General features: G+C 39.5%; 1 protein-coding gene across 2 annotated transcripts in view; it reads right to left on the bottom strand.

The window, feature by feature from the left end:
• The window catches only part of Cfap299 (cilia and flagella associated protein 299), a 531465-nt gene that overhangs the window by 291598 nt on the left and 220147 nt on the right, over positions 1-19720 (bottom strand). Inside the window, exon 4 of one of the 2 annotated variants that reach the window (XM_052198691.1) lies at positions 295-306. The exons of the other annotated variant lie outside the window; for it this stretch is intronic. Coding sequence (XP_052054651.1) covers positions 295-306 — 12 coding nt within the window. The remainder of the gene's footprint in view (positions 1-294; positions 307-19720) is intronic. 2 annotated transcript variants of the gene reach the window in all.

Below are 19720 nucleotides of genomic sequence, written 5' to 3' on the forward strand. Positions count from 1 at the left end.
TAACTGCATATGGAACAGACTGTCTAGTTCCTTTTCATTTATTTTGCTGAAATGACAGAGAGCACTGGGAACATTTATTACTGACAGGTGTCATTTCACCCCTGCTTGAAAGGCCATGACTTTAAAAGGAGATGAGCGTTCGGGCTGAGGAATGAGGGAAGAGATGCCTGGCGGGACTCACAGGACTCTGTGGAGGGAGTCGAGTCACATGGCCATAAGAACTTACCATTCTGCCTTGTCCACGAAGTGACAAAGATTTCCAGTGTGCTCCGAAGGAGCTGGGAACCCATTGACTGGCATTTGCTTCTGCACGGCTGCTGGAATAACTGAGTGAGAATGCAAACAGTGTGGTCCACCCAACCCCCAGCTGATAATGGCATCCTGGGTACAGGCCACTGGGAGCAGGACTGATGAAACCCTCCCGACAGCACGCTTCTGGGCCAATAACAGACTCGGAGATAATGATCTGGGTATAAAAGCCTCTCTTATCATCAGAGAAGAGGAACCACGGGTTTGCATTTAGAAAAGAACCTCTGTAGACCTGATATTTCCCGAAAGCAAGATCCCAACAGATTCTTTAACTATTGGTCCAGTTTGACTAAAACTTTTTAAGAGTTTTTCTCCCACTTTCTTAACCAACATGCATTTTTAAGTACTTAACCTAAGAAAATTACAAGACCAGTTGTAAGGGGAAATTCCTAGCACATGAGTGTCATAAGAAAGTCACATAAAACAGGGAGTAGAAGGTAAACGTGGCTATTTCTTCACAGTAATTTATATATTATTTTTGTTTCAGTTAACTCTTTTCTTTTGAGATTATTTTTAAAGAAATTATGTGTGGAGGTGTTTTGCCGGCCTCTCTGTCTGTGCAGTGCACACATGCACAGCTCAGGAGGCAAGAAGAGGGTGTCTTATCCCATGGGACTAGATTTACAGAAAGCTGTGAGCTCCCACATGAGGGCTGGAATTTGAATCCATGTCCCCTGCGAAAGCAGTCAGTGCTCTTAGCCACTGGGCGTCAACCTTCCCATTTCCTACGAGTCTTTTCACTGCTTTAGGAGTCTATCTTTAAGGTTCTGAGCATAAGGCATTGACATTTACTCCAGAATTCCTATACTATGTCGCATGAACACAAGGCAGGCTAACAGCTAATCTGCATGGCCAAATTGGCTGTGTTTAAGACTGCCTAGGATTGAGGAGCCTCAGTGCTTGGTGGATCCTTGAGAATGTTCGCAAAGACGATTAACTAAAGCAGGTGACATATCTGAATGCAGATAGCAACTTTTCCTGGGGAAAGCCAGGAAAGCAAACATTACCCACATGTCTGACCCCTGAACTTCCACCACGTGAAAGGCGCTGTTCTGCTAGCCCTCCCTGACCCTCTGAAACCATAAGCAAAAGTGTTCATTCCTCCAAGAGTTTCTGACAGGTATGTGGTAACAGCATCAGGAAAAGTAATTAATAAAACAATTCCCTCTGCTCTTCCTTGGGGCTATTTATTTCTATTAGGGCCTACATTATATTTAAAAACTTGTGAATATGATAAAAAAACAAAACAGGAGAAACAAAGAGGAATTGCAATAGCATCATTAATTAAAAACTACCTCAAAGCTATGGACCCTAATAAACATTATTTAGTCATTTAAATTATCTTGAGAAATGTCCTATAGGTAAAATTGTGCCCACATATGATTTGGGTGTGTAATCACAGAATTACTAAAGGACAATTGCTTTTCACAAACAGTGTAGGATTTAGTCTTTACTTCATTCTATCATTTTGAGAGCTGTTCATGAACTGCTTAAATTATTGCTTCCCCATTCAAATTCTATTAGGAACATAAGCACAGAAACTAACAGAATGTAGTATATGAAAGTTCAAATCTACAGGTAGGCCAGTTATCACTGGGAAACAAAGAAATTATAGGTACATGTAAAATAGTTGTAAATATTATATATATATATATATATCCATGTAAAAAAGGAAATTGTAAAAAGGTACGGTATAATTACACCTGTAATCCTAGTCCTTTGTTGGGCAGAGGGAGCAGAATTCTGAGATCTAAGCCAGACTAGATTATCTAACAGGAGGGGCAGAAGGAAAGAAGGAAGGAAGGAAGGAAAGGAAGGAAGGAAGGAAGGAAGGAAGGAAGGAAGGAAGGAAGGAAGGAAAGAGGGAGGGAAGTAGGGAGGGAGGAAGAAAGGGATGGAGGGGGAATAGAGGGAGGGAAGGAAAGAGGGAGAGAAGGAGGGAAGGTAGGAAGGAGGAATGGAAGAAAGGATCAAGGAATCAAGGGAGAAAGAAAATAAGGTAGCTCTATTAAGTGTCAAAAATGGGGAAAAGATACAAACATTAAATATGCTGTGTAAAACATCAATCTGTACTCCATTTTTGCACTGGACGATAGGAAAACTAAGGAAAATAGTATTTGCACTTGTTACACTCAGTTGTTTAAATCTCATCAGGCTAAACTAATATCCTTCTGATTTATTAGAACAGTCAGGAAGCTCTAAAGACCTTTACTCTTTAGTGAGCCATAGAAACCAAACTTTCAATATTTTTAAAAGGACAGCCCACCGCTTTATTTTTAAAAGGACAGCCCACCGCTTCCTAAAGAGCTTCTTTCTTTTAGCATAGTGTCCAGGTCTTAAATATATTTGCATGAACATAATATGATTACCAGGATTCTTTAACTTAGCTAAATAGCACCACAGAATAAGGCCCTTTAATACTGTGAAAATTATTTAGATTGTATGTTAATTTGCTTGTATAAAAATGCACAAGGCACAAGTCCTACTTGAAAAAGTAACATTATTTAACATGATGTGAACTATTTTTAAAAACTTATAATTGGGAATTCAGCACAGAGTTCAAATATCATGCACAGGTGTATTAAAGGCCTTGGAAATTTTTCAAAGGAATTTACCCATGCTCCATGCTTTATTCTGGGTTCTAGGCCCAGGTCTAATAAACTTAGGAACTGAGATCCGTAGATACATAATTAAGTCATATTGAAGTGTGGGCAATCCTCAGCCTGTATGACATACTTCACAGGACAGTTTCTTCATTTCATCTGATTGTTTCATCTCTTTGCACACACAACACACCTTGACCTACACTGTCCTCCACAAGTATCCTAACCCGCTTCTCACCTTCTGCAACACAGATTGCCATGTTCTCCTTTTTTCTCATTAAACCTCACAGTCCCATCCAGATGTTAACATCTGCTCTCTATCAGTGCTAAGGAAGACAGGTTCCTTAAACAAAGTAACTCTAAAAAATAAGAATAAAAATATAAGTAGCATATAGAACTTTGAAAAGTAGAAATCTAAGTTTTTTTTTTTTTTACTACGTCCAAAATGATTTTTTTCAACATGAAAGCCCTCTACTTACTCCAAGAAAATCATGGAAAATATCAACATCTGTACATTGCAATAAAAACACTACTTGTGACTGTCATTCATCAAACCAGTGAGTAATTCGGAAAACAGTAGCAAGAAGCCTTGGAGCGGACTGTATGTGCAGAATGAAGCCAAAATGTTTTTCTAGCTTGTAGGAGAAAGTTTTCCATGAGCAGAACTTTCTGTTCTCATCAAGCTATGAGCAACATCAGACCCCTGCTGCTTTAGAGTCAGTAAGTGAGGAAATCCACGTGAGGTGCACTCATGTGCTGGTGAGGCCTCTTGCTTTCAGCCTGTGTGAAGGCCGCTCTCTGGTACTCTAGAAGCATGTCTCCTGGTCACACTGTGATAAATAGCACGGACATACACATGCAACCTATTCTTTTGGGTTTCAGGTGTTCTCTCATGGATGTGCTTTCCAGTACTTGGGCGAACAAGAGACAGGTATAAAAAAACGAGAGAGTGAAATGAGAAAATAAGTGTATAACCAGAAGGTTGTAACATATTTCCAAATTATTTAAGTTTGACACCTGTGAATTATTGTAGAGTTAAGATAACATGTATTGAATGAAAATATCTTAATATATTAACTTATATGAAAACAATTAAAACTCTGCTTAGGACCTGCTTTATATTGGATCCAAAATGAAAACAAGCCTTTTCACAGACCGCTCATTGCTTTCTTGTATGGCTCCAGTGTAACATCTGAGCTAGCCGGCCCTTACAGACTCAGAACCATGGTTTTCCCTTCCTTACCCCAGTCTTGCTTTCAGTTTAAATTACAAAACAAGTCATCAAATAGCAATTCTTATTCCACACATTTGTCCTTGCAACCCTTCCTCTCCACAGGCAGAAGGCACCGAGGACCAAGTGACCAACCCCTCTAGAATTCTGAAGAATTACACATTTCTGAAGTCAGGAAATACAGACATTTTCAGAGCTGATCTTGATTTTTCTATTACAATTTACTCTTTCAAATTTTTATAATATCCATACTGTAATTCCTGGCATGTCTAAGTCTTCCTCTCTCCTTTCCCATACTCCCCACATGTTTTCTTTTCCCTTTCTGTTTGTGATTTGTTCTTGTTTGGGTGCTAAGATTCCTTTTCCTTCCCTTGCCTACTTCCCCTTTGTTATTACAAATTTTTTAATTTTTTACTTTTCATATGGTATATTTTGATCATATTCTTTCCCTTCACCAAACCAGCACAACTTCCCCATCTTTTTCTATTAAAAAAAAAAAAAAAAGACTTTTCCATAAGAGTCCCTGAGCTCAGGGCTGAAAAGATGGCTCAGTGGCTAAGAGCATTGACTGATCATCCAGAGGCCCTGAGTTCAATTCCCAGCAAGCACATGGTGGCTCACAACCACCCATAATGGGATCTGACGCCCTCTTCTGGTGTGTCTGAAGAGAGTGACCATGTACTCAGATACATAAAATAAATAAGTAAATCTTTAAAAAAAATAAGTCTCTGAGCTCCATCCAGTGGTTGGCTATATCTGCATCAGTGTCAGTCAGCTGCTGGGTGGAACCTCTCAGAGGACAGTTATACTAGGGTCCCATCTGCAAGCATAACAGAGTGTCAGGGATTGGTGCTTGCCTGTGGAAGGGGTCTCAAGGTGGGCCAGTTAGTGGTTGACCGTTCCCTCAGTCTCTGCCCCATCTTTATTCCTGAATTTCTTCTAGACAGCACAAATTTTGGGTTGAACATTTTGTGGGTGGGCGGTGTCCTTATCTCTCTACTGGGGGTCCTGTCTGGCTATAGGAGGTGGCCTCTTAAGGTTCCATATCCCCACTGCAATGAGTCTCAGCTAAAGTCACCCCATAGGCTCCTAGGAGGCTCCCCCATCCCGGGTCTCTGGCATGTCCTAGAGATGCTCCCCACCTCTGTACCCCAGCCAGCTACAGATTTCTAGTCACTCTCCTGGCCTTTGGCCCCCGCTCCGTACACCCGATTCTGCCCCCATTCGCTTCTTCCCTTCTTTCACCGAGCTCCCTTTCTCCTCTGCCTCCTGTGACTATTTTATTCCCCCTTCTAATTGAGGTTAAAGCATCCTTGCTTGGGTCTTCCTTTGTATTTAGCTTCTTTCGGTCTGTGGAGTGTTTCATGGGTATGGTGTACTTCATGGCTAATATCCCTAGCATGCCATGCATGTCCTGGGAGAAAGATTGAAGGCCCTTAAAAGGTTATGAACTCCACTGGAAGACCAACAGGGACCCTTGGGGGCTTTCAGAAATTGAACCACCAACCCAAGAGCATATATGGGCTGGACCAAGGTCCCTTGCACATGTGTAGCAGATGTGTGTCTCAGTATCCCTGTGGGTCCCCCGACTACTGGAATGGGGAGTATCCCTTCCCCAAACTGGGCTGCCTTGTCTGGCCACAGTGGGAGAGGATGCCCCTAACCCTGCAGAGACTTGATACACCCAGGTGGGGGGATACCCAGGGGACAGCCACCCTCTCAGAGGAGAAGGAGAGGGAGTAGGGGAAGGGACACTGTGCAGGGGGGACCTGGAGGGGGGTAGCAATCAGGATGGAAAATTAATAAAATGAATGAAGAGAAAAAGAAAAAAGGAGACAGAAAAAAATAAAAACGAAAATCAATCATGGTGCCTGCTTTGTGATGGCCAATGGCTTCTGGACATAAGTCCTGCCCTAAAGTATGACTGATGTGTTCACTGTGACTTTGTTACATTGGCTTTTCCTCTCAATTGCAAATAACTTTTGGTTAGAGGTAGGACTTGTGCCCATTTCCCTTTCTCTGAGCTGGGGTGCTGTCTAGTTTGGACTGTGCAGGTCTTTGCATGATGTTGTAGTCTCTGTAAGTTCCTTGTACATCTGCTGAGTTGTGTGTAGAAGATGCATCCTTACTGTCATCTAGCATCTTTGGCTCTGACAATTTGGCCTCCTGCAATTCCACACTGATCCCTGAGTCTTGGGGAAAGGTTTGATAAAGACATCTATTTCAGGACGGGTATTCCCAAGTTGCTCACTTGTGCACAATATCGGGTTGTGTGACTTTGTGTTAAGACATAAGAAGGGGCTTCTCAGATGAGGGTCAAGTGATACACCAGACTGCACATTCCTTAGCAGGATAACAGTAGTAAGTTCCCCCTATGGCTCATGTGCTAGCCTCAGGTTCTTGACTTCATCAACAGCAATAGATCGGGTTCCATCTCATGCAGCAGGCCTTAAATCCAACCCAAAAGTCATTGATTAATCTTAGAATGTTTGTTCCACTGCTGCACTAAAGGGCATATCTTTCTAAAATTAATTTATTTTGTACACATCTACAAACACACACACACACACACACACATCCATCCTAAATTGTGCTAAGTTGCTAGGTGTATTTCTGTTGCTTGTGTAATGGCATCATGGCTGACCACTTCCTGTTGGATAACTAATCAGGACACACATTCCTCGGAATGACCAATTCTCTCTCTTTGAGCAGTCACCTGTTGCTTGTATTTATTTGTCTAGGGGAGGGGCCCAATGAATCCCCAATCTGCATTAGTATGTCTATTGATATTTTCTTTGTTCCCATCTTGTTTAAGCAGCCATTTCTAAGAGAGGTGCTCACACAGAAGACTTCCTGGTATTCTGTCTCTGACAGTTGTTCTTCCCCCTCTTTAGCCATGTTCCCTGAGACTTAGATGCAAGAGCTTTGTTTGCATATATACACTGGGGCTGCAATCCCCATGATGGACCAATCCACTGATCTTTTGAATTCTCTTGTTGGCCTTCTGCAATGATCTCTATTTGCTTTTGGAATACAGATAAGAGTTAGGATGTACTTGAGAAGTTATGATGGCCTAGGTCAGTGACAGTTGTAGAAACTCTACTAAGATACAAGACCTCACTAGCACTGGGTAGTTGGCTAGAATTTTATTGCCATAAATGATTTCTCTTCTGTTAGTGGGTCTTAAATCCACTTCTAAGGATGCTGGCTACCACCACCAGGAGAGTGTCACTACTGTAAATTTACAGGTATCATGTCATGCTGCCATGATTCATAGGTGAGGTGCCACCCCTGGGCAGGAAGTGAAGTGCTTCCTCCCAATCTCCTTAGCAACTTCAAGGGGCTATAGATAGGCCTAAGTGTACAGGTCTCCAGAAGTAGGGGCTTATCTTCAACCTCCGAGAGACATCCAAGCTCAAAAGCAGTAGTCTATATTATTTTGGACTAGTCTGGCAAACCATCAAAAGGTGGTTTCTTGTGACTTGTATAGAGGTTTTTGTTAGTCTTTGGTTCTTACAGAGCAGCATGTCAGCCCAAGTGGCATAACCTTAACACACACACACACACACACACACACACACATACACACACACACTCACACACACACACACACACAGAGAGAGAGAGAGAGAGAGAGAGAGAGAGAGAGAGAGAGAGGAAACATGTGTAATAATATTAGGTAAAAATAACATAATATGATCTCTTGAGGCTTTACCAAATAACCTTGATCTAATTTGTCCCTTCTCCCTCAGAGGAGCATATCTTGTAGGCAGGTTGCTATGTAGCTTCTAGGGGTAAAAAGTGATGATTGGCTGTCCTCATTGGTGGTATGCTGAGGCCCCTCCAGCACTACGAACATTGGTTGGTGGGGGCCCGGTGGGGTTTCCTCTTGAGATTCACTTCTGTTTCTCCATGTCATAAGTATACAGTATCCTCAGAAACTTAGTCTCACCATCAGGTTGTAAAAGGTAACCAGTAACACTGACCATAGTTTGTAATTTTGGGGTTCTATGGGACCACTTTGCTCAGCAACTCAAAAACATGTAACCAAGTCCCCATATTAATGGTCTTAATTGGTAACAAATGATGACTAGTTGGGGCGGGCACTGTCTCCCTCATTAAATGGTAACTTCATTTAAATCCCATTTATATGCGCATATATTTTAGGAAGTTTCTAATGCAGTAGGTTGCTTTACAGGGTTTCACAATATAGCCATGGCTGACCTCAAAGTTGTGGTTCCTTTGCCTCAACTTCCTTAGTTCTGGGACTGTAAACCTAACCCAGTGTCTGACACTACTTCCTTTAAACAATTCTAAGTATCTGGACATGCTCCTACAAAGATAATACATTAAATAACAAGACAGACCCATAAATGCTTTTTTATTGTCTATATGAACAGTAAAAACATTTCTAGTGTGATTGATAATTTAGGATAGCATAGGGCTACTCCACAAAAATAATTAATAAACTATTTTAACATAACTGCTAGAAAAGTAAATTCTAAACTGATTTCCATTATAAGTGACTTGTATGTTCCATTTACTTTTCTTTAAAACCTAGTCTGACTTTTTCCCTTCTGTTCCACACTCCATGCCTTCTATGTACCAAGTATCGAAATTCCAAACAATACTTTTCAAAATTATTCAAGAATTATCATAAATGAAGTGTAAAATCCACTAGAGTTGCATGTCACATAAAATCTCACTCAAGCGGAAAATACACATACCAAACCCTTTTTAAATTTTTTTAACAGTGAAAATAAAAGGGAATTTTTCATTCGTAATTTGTGGGATGATTAAAAAGTTATTGCTCTTGTATGAGTAAATATTATGCAGCCTTTAAAAAGATCGAGGCAGATTTATTTGAACAAACAACATGCTAATTGATATTTTGTAACATAGAAAAACCAAGCAGTAGACATAGAACAAGCTAATCAATTAGGTAAAATTTGAGAAAGGCCTTCTAAATTTGTATTTTTAATTCAATTTCCAGAAATATTGGAGTTGTGTATCTGTGTGAGTTACTGATGTTTATCACTGCAGTAGTGACGACTTGTCTTTGGATAGACAATGTTTCTGGAATGATGGATAAGATGTCATTAGTCACAGAGTGAGGCAATCTGACTGAAAAATACGACTCCCACTTGTAACATTTACATCTGTTATTAAGATTTATTGTTGCCTAGCCCATCCATTCATTCACTCACTCACTCATTCATTGACACATTTGCTACAATAGCTAGGAACCCCATTGAGTCCTCACAGCCTGGCTCAGAGGCTGAAATGCTGCCTGTGAATAATCCCACACATTATAAAAACTGGGAATGGGTATAGAGGCATACATTGACAAGCTCAGATCTGGGATATGACACACATTGTAAAAAATGGGAATGGATATAGAAGTATACATTGATAAGCACAGATCTGGGACATGAAGTCTTGGATATCTTGCTCACCAGACAGCCTAGCAGAATTGATAAGTTCCTGGTTCAATAAGAAATGCTGTCTTACAAAACAAAGTGGACAACGGTAGACAAAAATGCACGATGTACATTTCTGACCACTACATGGTGCATGCATGGGTAAGCACACATTACACAACATGCACACACACACACACACACACACACACACACATAAATAAATAAATAAATAAATAAATAAATTTAATAGCCAATTTTAAATATTGCTAAAATGATAAGCAAAACTAGGTTAATCTAGGCCAGGAATTATGATATTTTATTTATTGCTCATATTTGTTCCTAGTAAATAGATGTAAAGCAAAAGGAGGAGGCTGACACCATGGTATGAGTAAGGAAATGACATACAAACTTTTATTTTCAAATACATGTCTTCTTGTGTCTTTAACTGCAGGGTATGCTTAAACTCATAGAAAATACCACAAGCTAAAAACCCATTTTCAAAACACATTCCTAACATCAGTTTCTGTTTCTTTTCTTTGAAAAGATGCAGTAAAGTGGGAGGGAGCACGTCGTAATCATTTCCTCTTGGCTGTATCCTCCTCGCTTTCAGTCTTCCAGTCTGTAGTCTGAGCAAGATGTATGAGTGTAATTTCTTTTATGTTTAAGGAAAAATGATTATTGCAAAAACACTTTAGGAAAATCATTTTTGGCATTTTCCTTCTCCTCCCATTAGGCTACTTTTGCTTTTGGAAAATAAAGTTGCAGACATTCATATTTTGCATCTGGTTGAAAAAAGAAATGCTTGGGGAAAAAAAGTATCTTCATGGAAGCATCCCTCCCTGGAAAGCATTGTGCCCCACTCTCCAAGTGTGAGAGAACTACTCCAGTGCAACCTCATGTCTCTTTTAGCTGAGGTAGGCATTGTATATAACTCTGGTATGAAAACTAGCTTCAAATTTTTCCCTGTAACAGAAAGTAACTTAACTGTGAGTTTTTTTTTCCCCCACTGGTGGCAAAATATGTGATCATGCCAATGTAAAATGAACTCAGCGCCATTTTCTTTTTGAACTTGACAGTATTTAGTCAGTTCGAAATTCTCCTTTACTCCATTCTCTCTTTCATGGTTGTAATGAGAGACGTTTCCTTCTGTTGTTAAACTGACTTATAGGGCAAGTATTTAAACCAAGGTTATGAACAGCAAGAATGCCTACCTTTGTAATGAGCAATGTGACATGCACATCATTGTTATTTCGGTGTTCAACAGCTGTCCCTGCACTTGCCTTCACACATACTGGTCCCATCTTAGCTCTCTAGTTCTGGTCCTAATGAAGTAATTGAGCCTCTAAGTCATGCATCTTTAATATGCCTACATGAACCTGACTGTGAGCCTCCTGCCCAGGTTCTATATCCATTCATGCCACCATCTAGAAACTGTGCATAAAAGAAAGCTTTTCATTGGTCTATAACAAGGCTATACTTTGGAAGGTAGGTAAATCAATTCCTGTTCTAGGATTTCAAAAATGACATCTTCAGTTTCAACTGGCATGACTTGGTGCCATAAGTCAAAATGTGACAAGACAGTGGCACACTCAACTATTTCCCAAGGTTCCTTGAGGTCATATATTAAGGGTACATCCTATTCTTTTACAGCCTTTGGGCCAGAATAGTGCTGGTATGGGGCATCAGATGGTGGTTCACGAGTTTACATCTTTGATAACTGAATGTTATTTTCTTCCCATAAATTCCTGGCTTTTCAAACATGAACTTTTATCATCATTGCCACCGCCACCACCTTTGCCTTCACCTTTACCACTGCCATCATTTCTATAGTTATATTACTTGCTTAGAGCAGTCTATCATTCCTTCTCCTGCCCTGCTTCTTTGTCTTTGATGAGTGTCCATGTTTTCCTGTATACATATCTCAGCAGCACAGTGCGCATCTACTGCTTGAAAGGCCAGATGAAAACACTCGATTCCCTTGAAAACTGGAATTACACTTTTGAGCTACATAGTGAATGATGGGAACTATATCCAGCTCTTCTGGAAGAGTAGTGCTCTTAACATCTAAAATAGCACTTTAGGCCCACTCAGACAAATACCTGAAGGAAATAATTGTGATTATGCTGAGGATACTTACTTAAACAAGAAAAATTCAGGTTTCACAATCCCTAAATTTGATGACAATAGAAATTTTTCTTTTCATGTTCCCTTATTAAATGAACATTTTTTCTGTAACCATTTGATTACCCAATGGCTGGGCAAAAGAGAAAATAGGGCAGAAGCTTTAGTCAGCCAGGAAGAGGAAAGAGGGGAGATTCAGATTGGCATTAAGAGGGGAGGGTCCAGAAAGATAACAATATTTGAATATCATGGGTTGGGGCTGGGAAGTACTCAGATTAGCATAGAAATTAAAATAGATTATTTAACTGCTCGGCTACTGAGGTGAAGCTTGAAATAAATCTTAGTTTCTCTGTGTGGTTATTAGACACTAGCAAAGGTAAAGAAATACAGAAGGCAGATTAATTATCTGGTCACACTTATATAAAAATTAATTTTACAGGGTTGGTGTCCTAGTTGTTCCATTAAAAGTCTTGCTTTTTACAAGATATAGTTGGTTCAGGTTCATTCTCCCTCACTAAGGGTCTTAGCTAGGGACATCCTCTTAGATTCCTGGGAGTTTCCATAGACTCAAGCTTAACCCTGTTGAGGTTTGGTCTTTTGCTTGAACTGTAATGCTAAGTATTATCCCCCAAGGCCTGGTTGTCACCAGGCATGAGAGAATCTGCATATGCCCAAGTGACATAATATACCCAAATGATGCTATGTAACCTTGCCCCACAAGCTAGCCCTCATTGGTGCGTAAAGATGCCTACAATCAACAGCTGGGGAGAAGGGAGATGGGTGGGGTGTTGGTCTCCCAAAAGAGGCCATGGGTTAGAAGTAAACCCATGGCCATGAGGGCTGGCCAATTGGCATTAAGAGCAGCCCAGATGAAGCATAGTAAGTAATAACTTGGGGTTATTGATAGGAAATATTAAAATATCAAAGAAGGTAAATATCTCCACAGCATTAGTGATAATAATCAAAGTCAGGGTAGAGGCTACTGATTGGGATTGAATATATATGTAAAACACATTCCAGAGATGGCCCCCAATTCTAGTGTCTCTCCCAGTACTCTCTCCCTCCATCTGCTCTCCACTTAATCCCTCCTGTTGTCCCCACCTGACCCCCGTCCACCCATGATATTATAGTTCCTCTTTCCAGGGAAATTCATGTGTTTCCCCCTTGAGCCCTATTTGTTAACTAGACTCTCAGTGTCTATGGGATTGTAGCATGAATATACTTTACAGATAATACCCACTTATAAGTGAGTACATACTATGTTTGTCTTTCTGGGGCTGAGTTATCTCAAACAGGATTTTTTTCTAGTTCCATTCATTTGGCTGCAAGTTTCATGATGTTATATTTTTAACAGCTGGGTAATACTCTATTGTGTAACTGTCCCACATTTTCTTGATCTATTCTTTGGTTGACAGACATCTACGGTGTTCCAGTTTCCGGCCTCTATGAACATATGAGGCTAAGAACATGGATGCTAACAACATGTCCTTGTGCTTTAGTGAAGCCCAGGAGTGATAGAGCTGGGTCTTGATGTAGAACAATTCCTAAATTTTCTGAGAAACCACCATATTGATTTCCAAAGTGGCTGTATAAGTTTACATTCCTACCAGCAGTGGAAAAGTGTTCCTCTTCTTTCACACCCTTGGTGGCATGAGCTGTCACTTAAGTGTTTGACTGTAGCCATTCTGACATGAGGTGAAATTAGGTGTCTTATTAGATGTGAAGTTAGTGAAACCCTTTCCCCACTCTGTAGGCTGCCATTTAGTCCTATTGACAATGTCCCTGTTCTTAAATTATATACAGACAATGAAATTTTGAAAATGCAAAGACTACTTAATCTATAATTAGACTGCAATGAGCAAAAATAAGTTATTACCAAATAAGGGAACTTGAAACCATGAGTGTTTTCTAACATGTCTTTCATTCCTTCACCATTCCAGTGTAGCTTTATCTATTTCAAAGTCCAGATCATGCTCTTATCCAATTTGACAATGGAACTTTTTTCAATTGAATGTAAATTTAAGTGAAAGACATGAGGAGACATGCATAAACACATGGCATGTGTGTTCAGGGACAATTTGTTATATAAGGAAAAATTTAAATATGTAAATAAGTTATATTCAACATTTAGACAAAAGTACGTCACAGAAGCTCAAATTTTTTAATAATGTCAAGTAATTAGACAATAAGATTAAAGACCTAGCCACTCCAATTTTAGGTAGAAGATAGTTAGGGTGGACAGAAGACTCTATCATATTTTAAGCCTCAACTTCATCAGCTATAGACTAAAAGCAACAACATTTTAAAGTTCATCTAGTTTTTTTCTGGGCAAGTTACTACTTCATATAATAATCTAGACAGTCCTGCTATCTAATATTTGTTGAGCATTCAGTAAATACAGACACCACGCTATGCATCACCTTGAATGGTTTAAGTCATCCCACAGGTTACTGAGTGGCTGTCATCATAACTGTCATCCCACAACTGAAACACAGAACATAGGCTTGCCCTAAAGTCTTCTCACCAGGACCACAGTTCAACCATGAATCAGAGATATACCTGTAAGGTCTATTATCTGTAGCATAGCATAAGTCTATATCTAATCATCAGAGAACAACTATAGTATGAAAGAATTTTGATGGGGGCCATGGTACAAGATTTGATGAAACATTTTTTAAGTTTGCCATTTTGTGTATGTAACAACGACTTTAAGACTATGACTGATTTCTCATATGAAACTTCATCACCGTACAGGGATTCCTATCTGTATTACACTGTACTTGCATGTGGAAATAACCTTCCACTGTCGATGAAGAAAGCAACCTTCAACAGAAGCTGGTTAGATGTTTGAATAGAATTCTGGGCACTCATTGAAGTGGTTCCAAGAGTGACATGCTGTGATATAAGAGCCCAAGCTACATCAGAATCTCCAGGACTTAGCAAAGGGGTGGTAAGACGGGGTTTCATTCATGTGTAGGAAGAGAACATTTTCTTTGGATTGGTTATATCAGATAATATGTTTGTTTAAGGAAAAATAAACAGGTGGGGGAAAGTTCTGTGTACTCAGTGGAAGGAAAGCATATCTGTGCCTACTCTATTTCAGCAACTGCTTTAGGACAACTCGGTCTTTCAAAACTCTCGCCCTCATTCAGTGGCCAAGGTCACTTCAACAGCTGGTAATGTGCTATATAAGTGCGGATCATATATATTAAACTGATGTCATAGGTATTTGACACCCTGCCTTTTAAAAATATTTCCTCTGTTTATTATTCATGGATTTTTCAGTTTTCCCTTTGAGATCTAGTGGGTTTCAGCTTTTTGGGTTTTTTTCTTTTCTCATCTCCCAAAATCAACTGTATAGCATCCAAGTTTCCTACTGATAGTCAACAACTCTCATTACTTCATTGCTTAAAGCACATATTATGACTTGGTCACATGCCTTATCAAAACACTATTGGTAGTGCCTGAGGAATAAATGAACCTTTGCACCTGAAAAACAAGTTTCAGTCCTGAGAGATTTCCTGAGGATGTAACAGAAGTAGCCTGAAAGATGAAGATTACTGGGGCCTCATTTTATATGGAATTCACAATAACACAATCACCAAGTACAACTAAGAGAGTTTTGAATATGTACTCAGTGTTTTTATGTCTTTTAACTCATTGTCTCCAATAATTCAAATTTTATAGATAATTTAAAAATGCACACACATTACCAACCGCGATTGGAAATTATTTTCTAGTCTGTTTGATTGACAAATGGCATGGCTTAACTCCAGCAAGTCTTTATGTTCTGGTCTCCTATTCGCACTGTATATCAGAGAAACAAACAGACAAACGTTGGTCCATAGGACGAAAGTGAATTACATAATGAAGATCCAAGTGGTGGCACCACTGGTGAGGAGGAATTGAGCAAGCGTCCTGTGATAGCCCACAGGTATCATAAGGAAGAGCATAATCCCAGGATCTAAACTGGAAACAAGTAATAAACAAATAAAGAACTGAACAGCCAATGGAAATAGCTGGCCTAGAGACAGATATAACAAGACAGGACAGAGACCCATGATTCATCTCATGCCTTCATAACACCTAAAATAGCCCCTTGAAACAAAACGTTAATTGCAGTGTAATTTTGGGTGTTTTCTTTTAGATTTGTCCATGAATGATACTCTTTATAAATCTTTTGTTCTCTCACAGTAGACATGGCTCAAAGCCACAGCATGACATTTGGACATACACCATGTTATCCTTTGGCTAGTCTTTTCCACAGAGGTAAAACAAATCTCCTCTAGAGGTAAATTTCTCTGGCAAGAACATAATCCCCATCTCAAGACTCTGTGAACAGGAATGCTGGGAGAGAGAACTCTAGATACCCAGCCCTGACCATGAGTCACTTGCTTATGAAACTGTTACTGAGGGCACAGATAGAGACAAATGTAAATTCTAGCCTTCAAAATAATTCCATTGGACCAGAAAAAAAAAGAAATAGTTTTTTTTAATCATTCATACAGAGTCTGGTTTACTATAATTCTTAATTAAACTTACACTATAATTATAGTGAAGCATAATGTAATATAAACAATGACTACAATCATAGGATATACTATTTAAAATAATATCATGATTATTTGAAAGTATAACACATTCTATTCAATAACATTACACTGTAGAGTACATGAGCCTATCATGAAGTACCAAGTCTAGTTTTGGATGATATAACCCAGTGCCGCTGGCTTTAACCAGAATTCTTCTTCTCAGTCTATGGCCACATTTCAGCATCCAAACAGACAGGGTTAAGTAGACTGTGTACACTAGAAACTAGAGTTTCAACTTCTACCTAGACTTTCTATTTTGGAATCTAACTTCACATATCTCTACCTGTCTGAAATCCTGCAGAGATGCGCAGTTTCCATCTCAGGTAAATCTACATCCCAATGGCAAGTGTGGCATGAGAGAAACACATATTAGTGATCCAAGACAGCCAATGCACCTTAAGTGGGATAGAAAATGTTCTAGCCATACAGAAAAAAAGTAAACTGAGTCATGTTACGGTTCCATTTTTCTATTCAGTATCATAACGAAAAAAAAAAGCCTCAGCAAATGAAACGATACATACCACAGCTGCATTCAGTAACATGGTGATTCTTACAAGCAAAACATTGGTGAGAGGACTCAGAAAGGGCTGCTGTATTTACAGTTACAGTAGTCCGAGAGTTTCTGCGTGGAATGGCAGTCTTGGCAGATTGAGAGCTATGAATCCTGGGAAAGCGGGGGACGGGCAGCTATGACTGAGGGGACATACGTGGGGTTGTTTGCTGTCAGTGACATCCTCGTTCTTATGCAGGACCACGACCAGGTGCAGATGCGTTTGTTAGCAGTTTATGAAATACAGCAATCCACACACAGTTATGAGCTGCATGCGTTTATATGGATGCTGTGCTTTGACTTTTTCAAATGGACATGGGGTTTTTCTGTTTTGTTTTGTTTTGTTTTGTTTCGTTTTGTTAAGGAGCAATTGAAATTTAGGAACTACCAGGAAGTTGCATAGAATGACAAAGGCTTCAATAATGACAGAAAGAACTGCTCCTTTTTAGCCTTAAATAGCCAAGAAAACTTTAAAAAAGATGACATAAATAGTCAGGCTTCAAAAACCAAAGTTAATAAATACCATTTACAGCCCAATTCTAACTTGCTGAATCGGAAAGGACAATTTACAAAGGAATGAGTTTCCTATCACTGAAAATATTTAAACTATTTAGGAAGAGGCTGAGCAGCCATCTGTCAGCGCAAAGGAGATTCCCATATGGGAGAGCTGCAAATCAAGATAAACTCGGCTCCTGTCATTTCTAGGATAAAGTCGGCATCCAACCCGCATCAGTCCTTCCTCTGCCTCCTCCTCTGCTCCCTCCTTATACAGTCCTCCCCTTTCCATTCTCCCTTCCTTAAACCTGAGGACAAAAGATGTAATCCTGTAGTTTCTCTGTTCCTCTCCACTATGGAGAGTTCCAGAGACCTAGGGCTATGATGGAAGTCCTTGATGGAGGTCAGATGTAAGATATTTTGTTTCATACCAACTCTGCTTACCCCAAGTCAAAGTATTTAGAACTGGATGCTTCTCCTCCCCAAATAGTTTTCCAAGAATCTGGAAATTTTTGCCACTTCAGAAAACACAAAAAATATGTGTACAATTTTTCTTGCTAGATAACTTATGAAATAATTAATACCTGATTACAGATGTCAGGGTGGTATTCAGCATCCTCTAAATGACATCTGCAGCTCTTGGGTACAAAGAGACCACCATAAAGGTGGCAACCATGAGCTATTCCATTCCCTCTGACATATGCACTCTCAAGTAGTTGAGATGCCTTTTTATCTGATTTATTTTCAACAATTTTAGCAAGATATGATGCCACTGAGAGAAACAAAGCATCTTACCAATATCAAGAACAGTCCACTGCATATTAAATGGCCCACACAGAAGTGGACATTATTAATAAAAGCAAGGCAGTCGTCACTGGGTTTACTTTGTGAGGGAAGTGAAAGATTGATGTGGGAAGGGAGAGAACAGAGGCTTCGTCCAAGAAGGAAACCTGTCTTATAAACAGAACTCTGGCAATCCAAACTCAAGATATCAATAATTTTGGAAGACAATCAATTTAAAGTAGGTCTAAGACAAGGAAATCAATTGAAAATATACTACCATATAACAGAATTATCAACAGACAACCATTCCTCTCGGATGAACCAGCGAATAAATTGCATAGCCATAATGCTTAAAGAAGTGCTTATTAGGCACTTTTCTTGTTGCTGTTACCAAGACAAAGAAAGCAGAGTTTAGTCTGGTTTACAGTTTGAGGGGATACAGCCAGAGCAAGCCAGGTGGGCATACTACATCCACAGTCAGGGCACAGAGAAACAGAACATAGCTGAGACATGTCATAGCCAATGACCCCCTCTTCAGACAGACTCCACCTTAGGTCTATCCCCAGTTGTAGAGGATGTGTTCAGAGACATGGGCCTACGGGTCCCATCACATTCAGCCCACAACAAAACTAAAGAAAACTCTAAAAAGACAGACAGATACTTTGGGTCTTGGGGCTAAATGGCAAATACTATTTAACTGGGCCTCTGTCTAATGACAAGCTCTCTGGGCAAACATGATTACGCAAAGTCCATCAGTTACATCAACTAGTTTTCCCTAAGTTCACAGCATTCCCGCCAGCCTTTACATTACCATCTCTTTAAATAAGTATGCAGGCCCAAAGGACTCTACATATTTGAGAAGAACAGTGTAGCATTACAGAAATAAATACAAAAAGAAATTTTATTTTAGAGACAGAAGTGGCCCAAAGAATGTAAAAATACTAAAAAAAGAAATTAAAAACTACCAACTCTTCAGAGGTCAAATAATACAACAGTAAGATGAATGAGCATCAAATAAATAATGAGTGAAAATTTTTAAAGAATGTAGATGCTAAGATGGCTCACACTATGGACATAACATACACACTGCAGAGAGCACACAGCAGAAGAACATGGATAAGCATGTGCAGTGCACTCCTAGTGTATCTAAGCAACAGCATCACAACTCTCACGGAAAAATGGGAATGGATAATTAATCGCTATCCATTAGCTCAGTAATCACAGAGAAACCAGAGAAACCTGAATGCTAGAAACATTCAAGTTCTTAGAAACTAACTTTCAGATAATGATAATAATATTCCTACTAAACACAGAGGCTAACAAATAAAACCCCAAGTCCAGAAATGAGGAACTTATTTTGGAGTAGTTGGCCAGTAAGTCCCCAAAGACAACGAAATATTATCATTGCTCTTGGTTGTCCCACAGGACTTGCTGATAACACTCCAGACTTGAAAAATTACAGAATATGGAGAATTCAAGCAAGTACTAACCTAGAAGCGATGAAATTTACAAGAAAAAAAAAAGACCAATGAAAATACTGATTCTTTGGGAAGTTCAAAAATTAATCATCGTTAGGAGGGCTGGTCAAGAAGTTAGTAGGAATCAGAGTGAAG

Source organism: Apodemus sylvaticus, chromosome 11 (assembly GCF_947179515.1).
Source record: "Apodemus sylvaticus chromosome 11, mApoSyl1.1, whole genome shotgun sequence".
NCBI lineage: Eukaryota > Metazoa > Chordata > Mammalia > Rodentia > Muridae > Apodemus > Apodemus sylvaticus.